Here is a 15302-nt window from a genome sequence, read left to right on the forward strand (position 1 = left end):
CTCCACCCTACCTGACACCCTAGACCCACTCCAATTTGCTTACCGCCCCAATAGGTCCACAGACGACGCAATCATCATCACACGGCACACTGCCCTAACCCATCTGGACAAGACGAATACCTATGTAAGAATGCTGTTCATCAATTACAGCTCAGTATTTAACACCATAGTACCCTCAACTCATCATTAATCTCGAGACCCTAGGTCTCGACCCCGCCCTGTGCAACTGGGTCCTGGACTTCCTGACGGGCCGCCCCCAGGTGGTGAGGGTAGGTAACAACATCTCCACCCCGCTGATCCTCAACACTGGGTCCCCACAAGGGTGCCTTCTCAGCCCTCTCCTGTACTCCCTGTTCACCCACGTCTGCATGGGCATGTGTGGCCGATGTGAAATGGCTAGTTAGCGGTGGTGCGCGCTAATACTGTTTCGATCGGTGACGTCACTCGCTCTGAGACCTAGAAGTAGTTGTTCCCCTTGCTCTGCAAGGGCCGCGGCTTTTGTGGCGCGATGGGTAACGATGCTTCGTGAGTGACTGTGGTTGATGTGTGCAGAGGGTCCCTGGTTCGAGCCCAGGTTGGGGAGAGGAGAGAGACGGAAGCTATACTGTTACTCAATCATCAAGTTTGCAGATGACACTAGGTTTGATTACCAACAAAGACGAGACGGCCTACAGGAAGGAGATGAGGGCCCTCGGAGTGTAGTGTCAGGAAAATAACCTCACTCAATGTCAACAAAACAAAGGAGATGATCGTGGACTTCAGGAAACAGCAGAGGGAGCAGCCCCCTATCTACATTGACGGGACAGTAGTGGAGAGGGTGGACAGTTTTAAGTTCCTCGGCGTACACATCACGGTCAAACTGAAATGGTCCACCCACAAAGACCGCGTGGTGAAGAAGGCGCTACAGCGCCTCTTCAACTTCAGGAGCCTGAAGAAATTCGTCTTGTCACCAAAAACCCTCACAAACTTTTACAGATGCACAATCGAGAGCATCCTGTCGGGCTGTATCACCGCCTGGTACGGCAACTGCTCCGCCCATAACCGTAAGGCTCTCCAGAGGGTAGTGAGGTCTGCACAACGCATCACCGGGTGCAAACTACCTGCCCTCCAGGACACCTACACCACCCGATGTCACAGGAAGGCCAAAAAGATCATCAAGGACAACAACCACCCGAGCCACTGCCTGTTCACCCCGCTATCATCCAGAAGGCGAGGTCAGTACAGGTGCATCAAAGCGGGGACCGAGAGACTGAAAAACAGCTTCTATCTCAAGGCCATCAGACTGTTTAACAGCCACCACTAACATTGAGTGGCTGCTCCCAACATACTGACTCAACTCTTGCCACTTTAATAATGGAAAAATTGATGTAATCAATTTATCACTAGCCACTTTATTTAATGCTTACATACCCTACATTACTCATCTCATATGTATATACTGTACTCTATACCATCTACTGCATCTTGCCTATGCCGTTCGGGCATCACTCATTCATATATTTTTATGTACATATTCGTATTCATTCCTTTACACGTGTGTGTGTGTGTGTGTGTATAAGGTAGTTGTTGTGAAATTGTTAGGTTATATTACTTGTTAGATATTACTGCATGGTCGGAACTAGAATCACAAGCATTTCGCTACACTCACATTAACATCTGCTAACCATGTGTATGTGACATACATTTGATTTGATGTAAGCGGTCTTCTCACACAAGTACTGTGTCAGCTGATACCCTGTGTCATTTTTGATCTTACTGGAGAACCATCTTATCCTGTCAGTGTTTTCTATTGGTCACGTAAAGATTCCGTCTGTAATCTGCTGTAGCCTTCCCGTTTCCAAATATGTCATCACATGACATTGTTGTTGTATGACAACTCACTGTGTTAAAGCTATTGTTTGTCCTGGTTAGTTCCATAGAATCAAGACCGAGCCCTAGAATGAAATATGGAGTGTACAACAGACTCTTATCAGAGGAGGTGCATCTGCAGAAGATGGATGTTGCTATGGACCTAACTGTGCTGTGGGAGTGATGGACAGACCAAGGCTTTTACATGGACAAGTCAACTCATGCTGCTCACTGGCATTCACAAGATCTGAGGAAGCATGAGAGAGTGGGTTGGGAATTCATTAGAGTCTTGAGTTCAAGGAGGGAAAACAAAATGGATGAGACTTGGATGTGAAGATACACTGAGTGTACAAAATATTAGGAACACCCTCCTTTTTGCCCTCCGAACAGCCTCAATTCTTTGGGGCATGGACTCTACAAGGTGACTCCAATGCTTCCCACATTTGTGTCAAGTTTGCTGGATGTCCTTTGGATGGTGGACCATTCTTGATACACACAGGAAACTGTTGAGCGTGAAAAACCCAGTTGCGTTGCAGTTCTTGACACACACAAACCGGTGCGCCTGGCACCTACTACCATACCCTGTTCACCCTGTAAATGGCAAACATACACAATCTCAATTGTCTCAAGGCTTAAACATCTCTTCCCCTTTATCCACACTGATTGGAAGTGGATTTAACAGGTGACATCAGAAAGGGATCATAGCATTCACTGGATTCACCTGGTCAGACTGTCATGGAAAGAGCAAGCATTCCTAATGTTTTGTACACTCTGTGTATATGAAGATCTTGAGAGAGTGAGAAAGACATTGAGTCATTCTGAGACGAGGGCCCTGTTTTGAAGGAGCAATTACCACTGATTTTGAGTTTCTGTGAGACATTGGTGTCCAGAGCAAAACACTGGAAGGGAATCAATTAAATAAAACAACATTACATTAAGATGTCCCTTTTGTATACTTCTTCCACTGTACTTCCGTCCCAGCCCTGGGATTTGTCGGTTTAGTTGTTTGTCTTTGTTGTGTGATGTATAAAATTCGCTGACTGATTCTTTAAAGTAAACAGTCAGGCAATTCGGAGTGTTTGTGAGCTCATTAAAATAGATAATGGTGGCATTGAGCAGTTTGTTTTGTGCTGGGGGATGCCGTCGTTTTAGAGAAGCGAGAGAGGTAGCCATGATGGACAGAAAAAAAGCCAAACAAGTGTACCACACAGGGGTAGCAGTCCGATCTGGGCTGAACCGGTCCATGCTGCTCACTTGGCCGGACCACCCAGAGTGATCCAGTGGGTTACACAAGTGAACATTGTATCCCTCTGGGGAAAAAATCTTATAACAAAACTGCTTTTCAGCTTTCATACGTGCCAGAAACAAAAGGAGAGCACAACAAATGGCTGAATATGACATTTTGATACCTAATTGCTTCCCCGGCCGTTGTATTAATGCCAGCTGATTTATCTAGCAGGATGAGGTAGAGTGGTGTGACAGACAGAAGCTCTTTGTTGGGTTTTACTGTGGTACGACTGAATACAGAATGACGAACACCATGCGGTTTAGACCACCATGCGGTTTAGATGGTTGGGAACCATCGTTGCACAGCACACACTTCCCCTGGTGGAGGATGTTGACGAAGGTTTCAGAAACACCCCAAAAAATATCCAGCCTTGGTCATAGAATCAGACTCTATATGTAAATTATAGGATCTCTTTGGCCATAAAGAACAACAGATGAATGTTTACAGGGCTATTGCAGTACCCCTCCCTTTTAGCCTTGTGAATGTGAACTCACCCCGTGAGAGGCTGGGGGAGTGTTGGGTGTTTTTAAGCGGAGGAGTGATTTGAAGTAGCTTAGAATGGAAGGAAATGTGCCAGTCCCTGTAGAACAGGAGTGACACGTAGGAGCAAAGAGCAGACTGTGTGGTCTGCTTGTGGTAGGTTTTCTGTCACAAATTATAAATATTCTTTTGAGCTAACGCATTCCAACCCAGCTATTGCAGTTGTGCAGGAGGACAAATGAGCAAATTGGGAGATCTTGAACAGTTGCTATGTGTTGTCTAATAAAAGTGAATTACCACACAAACAGAATGGATCAGGAGGTGGTCTAGCAGCCTCTTATTTGACCTTTTGGTTTGCCAAACGGGAACATTGGCCTACTGTTTATGTCTCAAAGCTCTTAGCTTCAATGTCCGCTAGACTGTTTGTTTTTGTCGATTTTTACCGTTTGGTTCTCCAGCTGGTTCCAAGCAAAAGACACGTAGACAGAGTGCCATGTTACACGGAACTGAATAACACACAGTTAACTGTCTTTATTCAAGCAGCCCAGTATAATGGAAGGGAGAGCTTGTGCAAAATGTATTTCATAGCGTTTTTCTCCCCTGTCAAGACGTGGCTTATTCGCTCTCTCTCTGTTACTATCATCAGCATGACTGTCTTCAGTCCCCAGTGAGAAGGCCAAACTACAGCATGATTATCTATGGATGGAGGCAGTTTGAATCAACCAGTTTACAAACACAGTATTTTTTTACACATAGTTACGCAATGTGGTAGTAAGACTATTTGCTTGGCAGAGTACTGCTTCCAGGTTGGGTTTCTGGCAGCAGCCTGCTGGTGGCAGAGGGAAAGTGAGGCTGAGATGTATGCAGCCTTATGTTTTGAAAGGTCAAACCCTGAAGCCCAATAACGACCAAATGACTGCAGACAAATAAGGAAATGAAGAGGGATATTGTGCTGTTAAAGAACAGGCTTATAAATGTAGTGTGATTAGATTGACATGATTACAGGGCATTACACACAGATCCTATTAAATTGTTATATTTAATTCCATTGCATTACACCTCCTAGTTCTACTGTAGCCCTGGGTTACGTAAAGACTCAAGCCTTTACAGCCTGTTCTTCTATTTGCAGTGGTCTCAACACAGCTTTTGTGTGACTGTACAACACTCTCGCCATGTTTCACCACCGCAAGGCAATAATGTGAGCAGGTTTGCTGTGTGTATTGATGTCGGTTTCACTTGTGTCTGGCATTTCATCCTGTTCCGGTTTCTATGCATTAGCCCGAGAGCCACTCAAAGGCCATGGGGAACAGGGCAGGAAACGGTGAGCTCGCCCAATCCTGTTAATGTGGAACAGCATTTAATTAGATCCGCTCGACGTGGTGGACGGGACGGCCTGGGTGTCTGTAGAGTAACATCTCACTGGAACAGTGCAGGAAAAGCAATGAACATTGTGCATATAATTTTTGGGCTGATTCACAGAAAGTACAGACCGTGCCGAAATAGGTATAAATCTGAAATGGGCTTTATCTGCTGCTTAGCGTCTCTGATTGGTCCTTTTGATCTGTGCTGATGGGAGAAAGGGATGGTGTATGTGGGCCAGGGCGTCTAGGCTATGGGTTACAGACGTGTAAGTGGATTACACAGTTCAGGCCAGCTGTGGTGGGCAGTTGAGTGGGTTTCTTGTTCGTTTGAACTCCACAACAAAGCACCTCTATGTAGGGGAAACCCCTTGCTGAGAACTGGGTGGGTATTACATAAACTACCCTTTCTGAGGTCTGATAGTGGAGGGTGAACCTGTCTGAAGCTAAAATACTTTCTCTCAGGCCTCTGTTAATCCAACTGAAGTTACAGACCGGGTGGGTGGAGTAGAGATACTTTAGCTAATCATACATGAACTCATCCATAGTTTTTCTGTCATATAACTGTCTATTTTTGATGTGTTTTGATAAAGGGATGTGTGACCTGGCTGGGGAGACAATAGAGCTGGTTGGTTGAGATGGTGGTGTTTTCTCTCCACAGTCTGTTATGTGTGTGACTCACAGGCAAATCACATTGAGTCGCAGATCCAGCATCACAATCCAGTTTGCCACACCATGACGAATGGAACATAAATGCACATTGCTCCGTCCTCTCCACACTCCCCCTAACCGTTTCACTCTGGATAGTACGAAGGCATTTACATTTGGTGTGACTGGCTATTGTGGAACCTTTTTCAGTCCTTCACCTCCTCCAATCTCCCCTCTTTCTCCCTCCCTCCCTCCCTTGGTCTTGGTGCATGTCATTACACAGCATGACAGCGCATCATTAGAAAAGGAGGGAAAGGTGGCATAAGGAATGAGAGAGAAAGGAGAGCGTCGTTTCTATCTCTGCTGGTTAAGCTTCAGGTGGTGCGGCGGTCCACTCGGGCTCCTTGAAAACCAAGGGAGAGGGATGAATGCTGTAATGTGACAAAACAGATTGATTCTCATCAGAAATCTCCCGTCGGCTCTAGATCCCTGCACGGATTTGCGCTGAAACACTTGCTCTGGCTGGGTTTTCTGCTCCAAGCATATTTCAACGGGTGATTAAGTATCATACTGTTATGAATTAGCCACGTTTTGTGTTAGTCTGTGTACTATTTTAGAGACATTGTAGATGCTCTTATTGTTTTGAAATTGGAGTATTGATTTCCCCTTTTAACATTCTTTGAATAATTGAAGACATTCTATACTGTTGGATTACCATCTGGTGGCGTGCTGATTATAGCTAGTCAGTCACCTCTAGACTGATGGGGAGGATAAGTGCACTGCAGTAAGCTACCTCAACATCTCTCTCACACGGGGACACACATGCCACAATAGCTCCCTTTAAACACTCCTGGGTTGCCTTGATTTCTTTTCTCCATTCAGACTAAATGGTTCTGGTGTTGCTAGCAACTGTGAGAGGGCGAGCAGGCGGGATGGAGTGGGGGGGGGGGGGGAGAGTGGTAAGCTGGAGTGGACTGCAGGGTGGGCGGAGAGGAAAGGGTGCTGGCTGCCTGGGAATGGGGGGGGAGAGCGAGTGGTAAGCTGGAGTGGACTGCAGGGCGGGCGGAGAGGAAAGGGTGCTGGCTGCCTGGGAATGGGGGGGAGAGCGAGTGGTAAGCTGGAGTGGACTGCAGGGCGGGCGGAGAGGAAAGGGTGCTGGCTGCCTGGGAATGGGGGGGAGAGAGAGTGGCCCTGCTCCTGCAGATTCAGAACAGCACTGCCTTTTGTGTCTCCCTTTTTCTGACAGTTATTTATAAACCCAGTAAACCCTCATCACATTCCAGCCTGCCACAGATGCAGCCAGAGTAGACCTGCACCTCGCACATGTGTGTCCTCTTTGTCTCTCACTATAGCTCTGGGGAATTTAGTTTTATCTGAAACAACATTACTCAGGGCCATTCAGTGGTGGTTTATACTGACGTTTGCTAAAACCAGAGGCAATTCGGCAAAGGACATTTTTATACATTGTGGGCTAATTGTCATCTTTCTCGTAAAGTTGGCAGGCTATGGCATTTAACTTTGACCCTTGCTATTGGTTTATACTGTTTAATTTTGTCCTAGCTGTTGTGTTTTTATGAGCTATGCTTGTGGTCTTCCGGTGACTCATATTTGGGAGTTTCTTCCTCGCTTGGCAACAGGGTCTTAAGTTTAATGTTAACGTATTACTTCAACTGAGTGCTCAGAGAGTGTAGTTCTCTCCCTCCCTTTCTGTCTGTCTCTGTCTCTCTGAGACTCCTTTATCTCAGAGACTTCTCTGGCCAGCCAGGGTTTAACCCCACAATGGTTCAATCATGCATTCTGCTCTTTTTTTTGTTGGATATTCAACTTAGCCTAAATGGGACCGTTCTTAAGAAATGTGTGGAAAGCCTATTGGAGCAGTTAAGTTCCCACACATTTCTGTATAGTGGCAAAACATGCTTGCCATCAAATCAGTCACAATCAAACAAAGTTGGCTATTCTATTTGAGCTGCCAGTCAGGGAAGGGCAGTCAGTTTGGTCAGTTTATTTTCTGGCCATACTCTCCTCCCTCCAGCCCCTTCTCTCTCTGTCTGCTGGCTCCAGTTGTAAGCTAGTTTACTGTAGGAGTGCAGTGGAGGAAGTTCTGGAGCAGGTCCAACTGCTAAAGGACTCCACTTCCCCACCCCTCTAACCAGGCTCTGCTCTCTCGCTCCACAGATCACATGAGCTAATGGTCACTAAGGTACTAGGGGACAGGATGTGAACAAAAATGAGTGTGGTTATGAGTTTGTTTGCTTGTGTTTCACTGTTCGAACTTAATGGAAGGACGATGAAAGTGCAAAGGGAAACTGCAGCAAACAACTCTGGGGCCAGTTCATTAACAACTGCAAACAAACTTGAAAAGGTAAGCTCCCAACAGTCCTCGTTCCAACTCTCATATCACTCCTCCTGCCTTCTTTTTGAGGGGGAAAAGGACTGTGGTTCTTTGGACCATGGAGTCACAGTGTGGTTTTTCTCTACCTTCTCGATTATTGGCAGGCTTTGAAAGAGTTTTCTATTTTCCTGTAAATGCTAGGCCTGATTACAAATCACTGTGACGCTCGCTTAGCCTAGACCAACTCTTCCCTTCCTCCCATGTGCAGCTTGATATGTTTTTAAAAGGCCAGTGATGGAAGAGACATACTGTCTCTCTGAACCCAGGTTAAAAGCAGGGATGCAAACTGGCGAGGGCCCAAAAAGGTGGCTTTTTTTTTGTTGCACTGAAACATGCAAAAAATCCCTGCTATGGGGAAATGCAGGTTTTAACTAATTAAACAACAAAGAATATGCTCTACATGTTCAGTCTCTGTGTGTAAAATAAAAAGTGGTTAATGTGACGCTAACTCAGAGTTAAAAAATGTAAAGATGTTATTGTCAATGTTATTGTCTAGACTTTACTGCAAATGACAATCAAGTCTTGAGAAAAAAACAATACACTAATATTGCAGTTACCATGACAGCCTTTATAATAGAACACTTGTTACCATGACAGCCTTTATAATAGAACACTTGTTACCATGACAGCCTTTATAATAGAACACTTGTGACCACACATCTAAATATTGCATTTGGGGAAAAAACATCTTAAGTAGAAATAGAATGAAACAAACAGGCATTCTATTTTTGCTCTATTATAGTGGCCACTGTAGTAGACATCGATCAAGTGCACAAGGCTACATGTGTGCAAAAAGGACGTTCACTGAGTAAAAAATGTAATAATGCCCCCTCACTCACACATGTTACTGTCAACACAACAAAAGGAATATCGTTGAGCTACACATTATTACATTGTACACTTTCTGCCTGTGGACATCTGTTCTACAATGTGCCAGCAGAGCATGATACCCTTTGTTGGCATAACTGATCTCTTTCAGGCAGAGGGTACACCTGGCATACCCCTTTTTATCCCTTTGTTGGCATAATTGATCTCTTTCAGTCAGAGTACACCTGGCATACGCCTTTTTATCCGCTGACTGAAAAAGTGGCCCATGTGTGTGGTGTTCCTTTCAACTCTATGGTGGCATCCAGCTTAAACCAGGCCCAGCTCCAGCTACACTTCATCCCTGAATCAACTTGTTTAACAAGCAATCCCTCATTTTCACACAATTCTCTCATTCTGGAAAATTAACCACATACTTTAGATGGAAAACATCAGTTCACAGATTAGTAGTTAGTTCGTTAGCTAGTTAACATTTAACACAGATTGCCAGGGTCCAGTGAGCAACTAATGCGTTTATAACTTGAGGAACGGCAAGGAGTCGTAACGTTATACCAGTTAATACTATAGCGAATTGGTTAGGTGCTAACGTTAGCGCATCTGATGTTGTAACATTAGCTAGCTAATGTTAGCTGTCTGACTTTATTAGCTAGCTAATTTTCACACCATAAACTCAATTATTTGATAAGTAAGTTGGCTAATGTTGCTCAACATTTCTCTGGCTAGCTAAGGGAGAATTTTATCCAGCTAGCAAGATACTTAACAATGCTAACAATACTTGTTCCACCACACTTTCTTCCTCACCTCAAACTTTCCAAATGCCAGTTGTTTTTCAGCTCATGAAGTACGCTTCATCACCTTCTCACCCCCGTCTCTGTGGCTCTTTGTTATCGTTCAGTGGACGCACAAACTGCTTTTCCACTCTCCCGCTGTCTTTCCAGAGTGCGCGCTGATGATGTAACTAGCAAATTGGTTGTCTCTTCCCTCTTCAGTCCATGCTGCATTCTGTTGTTATGGGAACGATTGGCTGAGGCTTGGATAGTGATCCAAGCCCCCCCAAAACTTTTCTCATCGGATCTACACGAATCACATAGGTCACCTATTTTGGATTCAAAATGGCGAATTTCGCCAAAAGGTGACTAGTTTGCGTCCCAGGTTAAAACGGGGAAAATCCGCTCATTACAGCCAATTCAATCTTGTGTTTTAGACTATTTCTAACAGTAGTTATTACCTGACAGTTATACAGTCTGGTGGTGTTTCAGTAGAGCAGCACAGTGTCTCTGTGGGTTAACTGTGTAATGATCTGCTGCTGTGTGTGGATTGAGACGAAAGGGTGATTTGTAGGGGAAGGAGGCCAGTAAGTCAACTAAGGACTCATGAGGCAGCTTAGAACTTTACTCCACAGTTCACCACTCTACTCCACCAGTCTTAATACTGTACTGGGGGAATTTGACAAAAAAAGTAAATAAAATAATTCTGAGGTTTTATGTGCAGTTTTGCACCCCGTAGAAGTAAAGTCTAGCCCAAAGCAGTCGTTCAGTGGGTTACCAGAGGTTCTCCTTGGTTTCAACTACCTAGCCTCTCCCACACGGATCATACATGCCTATTGATCTGTATCAATGAGATTTGACTGCTATTGGCTCCAATAACCATGCAGTTAGTTACATGCGGTATTAGACCGACCGACAGACTGGACGGTAGAAATAGAATTTTAGGCTGTGTGGATTACATCATCTTGTCTAACAAACTCCTAAACTGCTGAAAGAAGGCATCACAGAAGCCAGGGCTTACCGAGGGCTAGTGACCTCGCTCCCTGTTTGTGGGAGACCTCAGATCTGTGCTGTTGGGATGCTGGTGCTGAATTACAAACAGAGAACAAAGCACCACTCACTGTGTGCCTTTCACTCTTTGATGCATGGGAAGCTTGAAGAGGAGGGCTGCTCACTTTACCTCTACACATGGAACGCTCTGCTGAGGACCGCCGATTTAGCTGCTTCTCCCAGCTGTGTTTTATCCTCTGACTCACTGTCTTTATATGTGTGTGTACGCGCCTGTGTGTGCGTGCGCAAGTGTGTCTGGGAAGAGGCCTCGGAAGATGAGGTGTGTACAGGATAGGAAGGTTTTGAAGAAGCCGATTGCTGAGTGGTTATTTAAAAGGTTTTCCTTGTAAAGTTTTCATGTGACGTGGTGGGGCTGGGGCTGCTGAGTCAGAGGGGATGACGGTTGGGGGAGGTAAGTGGCCAGGGGTCTTCTTTGAGGTCATGTTTTTCCTGCTGGGGTATTAACATCCTGACCTTTGATGCCGCCCTGTCAGTCAGTCAATCCCCTTCAGTTGGGGGATGTGACCCTGAACCAGCTCCTCAGCTGTCTGTGGGGCAGACCGCCCTCGACCTCGCTCCCTCTCCATCTCTCCTAATCTGTCTCTCTCAGGCTTTCTCTCTCTATTTGGCTCACTCTCACACATACACACACACAGAGACATGTACAGACATTCACACCAAGCAGACATACTAACTCTTGTACTGTACACATATACCCTGGTCACACCCACACTTCAGAGCTAACAACCGACTCACATAAATCTCCTGGGCTGCAGGGGGATTCATATCCGTATATGTTTTCATACATGCATTTATTCCATGCATTGCCATTTCAAATTATTTAACAAAAATTAGGTCAAGTAGTTGGAGCAAAAATGCCCCATTTTGTGGTTTGTGTAGGTTTTAAGTCGGAGCACCAATGGAAGCTGCACCCTTAAGTCTCTCTGACCTGCCGCTCTGATTTGAGAACATATTGTCAGAGCAAAGCCGATCGGAAGAAAGGGCAGGGGGGGGGTAGCAGAGGAGATTCTCTATACGTATTGGTGCTGCTGTGACAATGGGGTTGTAAGCTGTCACGGGGCAGGAGGGGGGTTTATTGGTGTGGGGGGGGGTGTAGGCGGGTGTCCAGATGTACAGCTCAGCCGTAAACTCCAGAGCCCTGCCTGCAGCAACACGAAACAGATGTGCCTTTTAAAGAGCGTAAGAGGAGAGGAGGAAATGGGTTAATGAATGGAGATCAAGTATCACAATGTAACCCAATGTCACTGTAGGTTTAATCTGGTACCAGGTAATGAAGGAACGGGACGAGCTACAACTCCTCTCCCCAGAGGACAGCACAATAGATGCATGTCATTCCATTTCTGTATAAAATGAAAGGTTGGTAGGCAAAACTGCTTGTGATCTAGATCTTTTTATTCCATGTTCAGAGGTGGACAGGGCACTTTGGTCGACGTTTCAGCCGAGTGGCCTTTCTCAAGGCCATCCCATTTCACAATAACATGCATTCTGTACTGTGAATGTGATGTGGGCGTATTGAAGTAGAGGTGAGAAATTTTTCTCATATAAAGCTTTGGATCGCAGTCAGGCATCTGTCAGGCCCAGATGACGTGTGTGTGTGTGTGTATTGACTGTGTTCTTGTAGAGTCGGAGCCAAGTATCTGGGAGCTAGCTACCACTGGTCTATAGTTTATGATGCAGTATAGTCGCATGGCCAGTGTCACTGTGATTTACAACCCTACTCATTGGCCTCAGAACACAATGAAACCGAAAATACACCCTCACTAAAATGCACCATATATCTCTCTGGGAGGTTAGTGTGTATATACTCACATTTTGTATTGGATAATTTCATTACATTGCTCAGGCTCATACAGGGGCCTAATAATGTGTTACAAGGACATCAGAAAAGGCTTTATTATTTTGTAAGGAGTAGTTTGGGTTTATTGCTAGTAGTGTCCCATTAGAAGTCCAAGCCCAGCACTAACAACATGTAGGCCTATATAAGACATACATACAGTAACTGTTATGTATCACCTAACATGATGCATGATGTCAATGGATCTAACAATCCTATTGTTTCGGTAAACTCAAAGTATAGGAAAGCTGAAATCCTCAGAAGGAGATGGTGGGTGTTTCTCAATATGCATACCTCTGTGCTCCACACTCTCATGCTCCAAGTGCATTATCAAGTGCATTATCCGATGACGTTCTCTTGAGAGGACGAGAGTGTGGCGAACGCATAAAACATTACATCATTTGAGAAGCACTCGCACTCCCCCTACTGTATTACCTCCCGCTGCATCTCCCCCGTCACTGAGCCTTCTTCCAGCCAGGAACAATGGCAACAATAGAGACAAAACAAGATATACACAAAGCAATGTGTTACTTCAGAATTATCAGCTAGCTAGTTAAATAGGCAAAAGGTACAGTAGATGTAAAATCTTTGTGGGTAGCGAGCTAACAATTCTTTGTGTCTATCCAGTTAGCCCTATTAACTTATCATTCACTGAACCTTCTTCTAGCCAGGACAATTGCAATAGAGACGAAACAAGATATACACAATGCAAACGTTTTACTTCATAACTATCAGCTAGCTATACATCAAAAATGACCTAAAACAAGTTATCCAATGTAGATGTCAATTCTTCGTTGTTAGCTAACAATTATTTGTGGCTCTATGGCTAGCTAACAGTAGTAACTGGCCAGTTAACTCTATTGACTTAATAGTGGCTTGCGACACACACACTACAGTTGGCAGGTAACCATGCCAAAATTAACACCGCATGTATTTGGAGAATTTGTATTTTTTTTGCGTGGTTGCGTCATATTTCTTTGCATACTTTCCTTTTGAAGCTTACATCCATGCATGCTTCAAAATATGTACAAATGGAGTATGCAGATGAGAAGTGCCCTACTTGCTCCGTTTCGCATTCTTTGATTTGGACTCATACTCTGACCCTCCTGTGCTTCAATTTGCGTGCTTGGAGCACGGTAGTATGCATTTTCAGAAACACCCTGTGTGTTCTGAAAGTTCTACTGTGATAATGTCTGTCTATGTAAAGCGTTATCAAAATGAATCCCTTGTGTTGCGATGGGAGCTGGAGGAGCACAACCAGTCTGTCTCACTGGATGCATCCCAAATGCCACCCTATTCCCTTTATATTTGTTAAAAGTAGTGCACTAAAAAGGGAAAAGGGTGCTATTTGGGATATTTGCTATTTTGTCTCTTCCAGGGAATAGAAGGAGGAGTGGGAGTTAAACGTTGGGTCAACCAGGAGTCAAAATAGGGAAGGAGCTGTGTAAATGCACCCCTCCCCCCTCCCTGTGGTACTCAAAGAAGCCAGTTGACCGAAGCCTCCAATCCAGCCTAAACATAGAACTCTGTCTCACTTTATTTATGTACTTCTATGAATCACAGCTAAAAGTATCCATCTAGTTAATTCACTAAAACCATATAAAAGCATAGGAGGATTTTCAGGTTATTCTTAGTGGTTTCTTCACGTATGTTATAGTAGGCTATGTTATTGTATTGCTCACTAAAGTTTTCTATTTGGATCATCATGGAGGCTTGGCAGGTGCCAGCAAAGGCTTAATGTGGTCTTAACAAGGTGTGTGTGGGCATGTGTTTTGAGTTGAGGAGGATGCTGAGGCTGCACTGTCTAGCCGGCCCCGTACCAGGAACCACTCCATAATGTATTAGATTACATTTTTTGCATGAGAGAGTGTGATATGAATTACCTATGGCAGGCGCCAGGGACAACCAGGAAAAATGTGCTCTGAGGGCAGTTCTCTCTCTCCCAGTGGGTGAGGCAGGCGGGCCATGGTGATGCCAATCTATAACAGACTGGCGGCCGTGCCCATTGGCCAGACCAGAGTAGGGCAGTTTGGTGCAGAGCCAGAACATCTCACTCTCTATCTGAGAGGCCCAGCAGGCCTTGACTTGATGAGAGGCAGGATGAGAGGAGGAAAATCCTCTCTAAAAGCTTAAACTCACCACCAGAGCTTTTATAATGGTCCACACTAAAGTGGTCAGTTTGCAGTAGGGCTGTGACAATACCAGTATCATGATATTTGTTCCATGGCATAAAAGAAAACACGAAGCAGACCAAACACTTTGGTCATTTTAAAAACATGCTGTATGTAAAATGATTGTGTGCGTTAGCTTGGTAAAAAACATAATGGTGTTTGTTTCCAGCATTAGGGCTGTTTTCCTGAAGAAGTTAAATCCACTTCATGTTTTGTTTTCTTGCCGCAATACTAACGAGTATCACAATACTGGTATGGTCCCGGCCATAGTTTGCAGTGCATCTTGTGAACATTGTTGAAGTAAATTCTAATTCTTCCACAGAATTGCAAGCGGTGAACTTTCTACATTTGTGGTCTACACTGGTTTAATAATTGACTCATGGGGTATGTAGGTCTAGGGTGAGATGCTTTTTGGCTTTTACACAGTTCTAAACACCAGCAGGAGTAAAGATTGCACCCCCTGCCTTTGACCTTTGACCCTCCAGTATGTAGTCCTCAGGGGAGACCCACGCTTGTGGAAGACACAATGCTGCAGATAACTATTGAGTACTGTATTTCTACTCCTTTACAATCCCCCTTCTACGCTGCATTCTTCACTAAATAAAAACTTGCACGGTGGT

General features: G+C 44.8%; 1 protein-coding gene across 2 annotated transcripts in view; it reads left to right on the forward strand.

Moving 5' to 3' along the window:
- LOC129822201 (nucleoredoxin) overlaps window positions 1–15302 on the forward strand; it is a 73629-nt gene that overhangs the window by 28426 nt on the left and 29901 nt on the right. Inside the window, exon 1 of one of the 2 annotated variants that reach the window (XM_055880272.1) lies at window positions 7735–7984. The exons of the other annotated variant lie outside the window; for it this stretch is intronic. Within the exon in view, the coding sequence (XP_055736247.1) occupies window positions 7850–7984 (135 nt within the window). The 5' untranslated portion in view covers window positions 7735–7849. Of the gene's footprint in view, window positions 1–7734; window positions 7985–15302 lie in introns of those variants that run through there. 2 annotated transcript variants of the gene reach the window in all.

Source organism: Salvelinus fontinalis, chromosome 24 (assembly GCF_029448725.1).
Source record: "Salvelinus fontinalis isolate EN_2023a chromosome 24, ASM2944872v1, whole genome shotgun sequence".
Classification (NCBI taxonomy): domain Eukaryota; kingdom Metazoa; phylum Chordata; class Actinopteri; order Salmoniformes; family Salmonidae; genus Salvelinus; species Salvelinus fontinalis.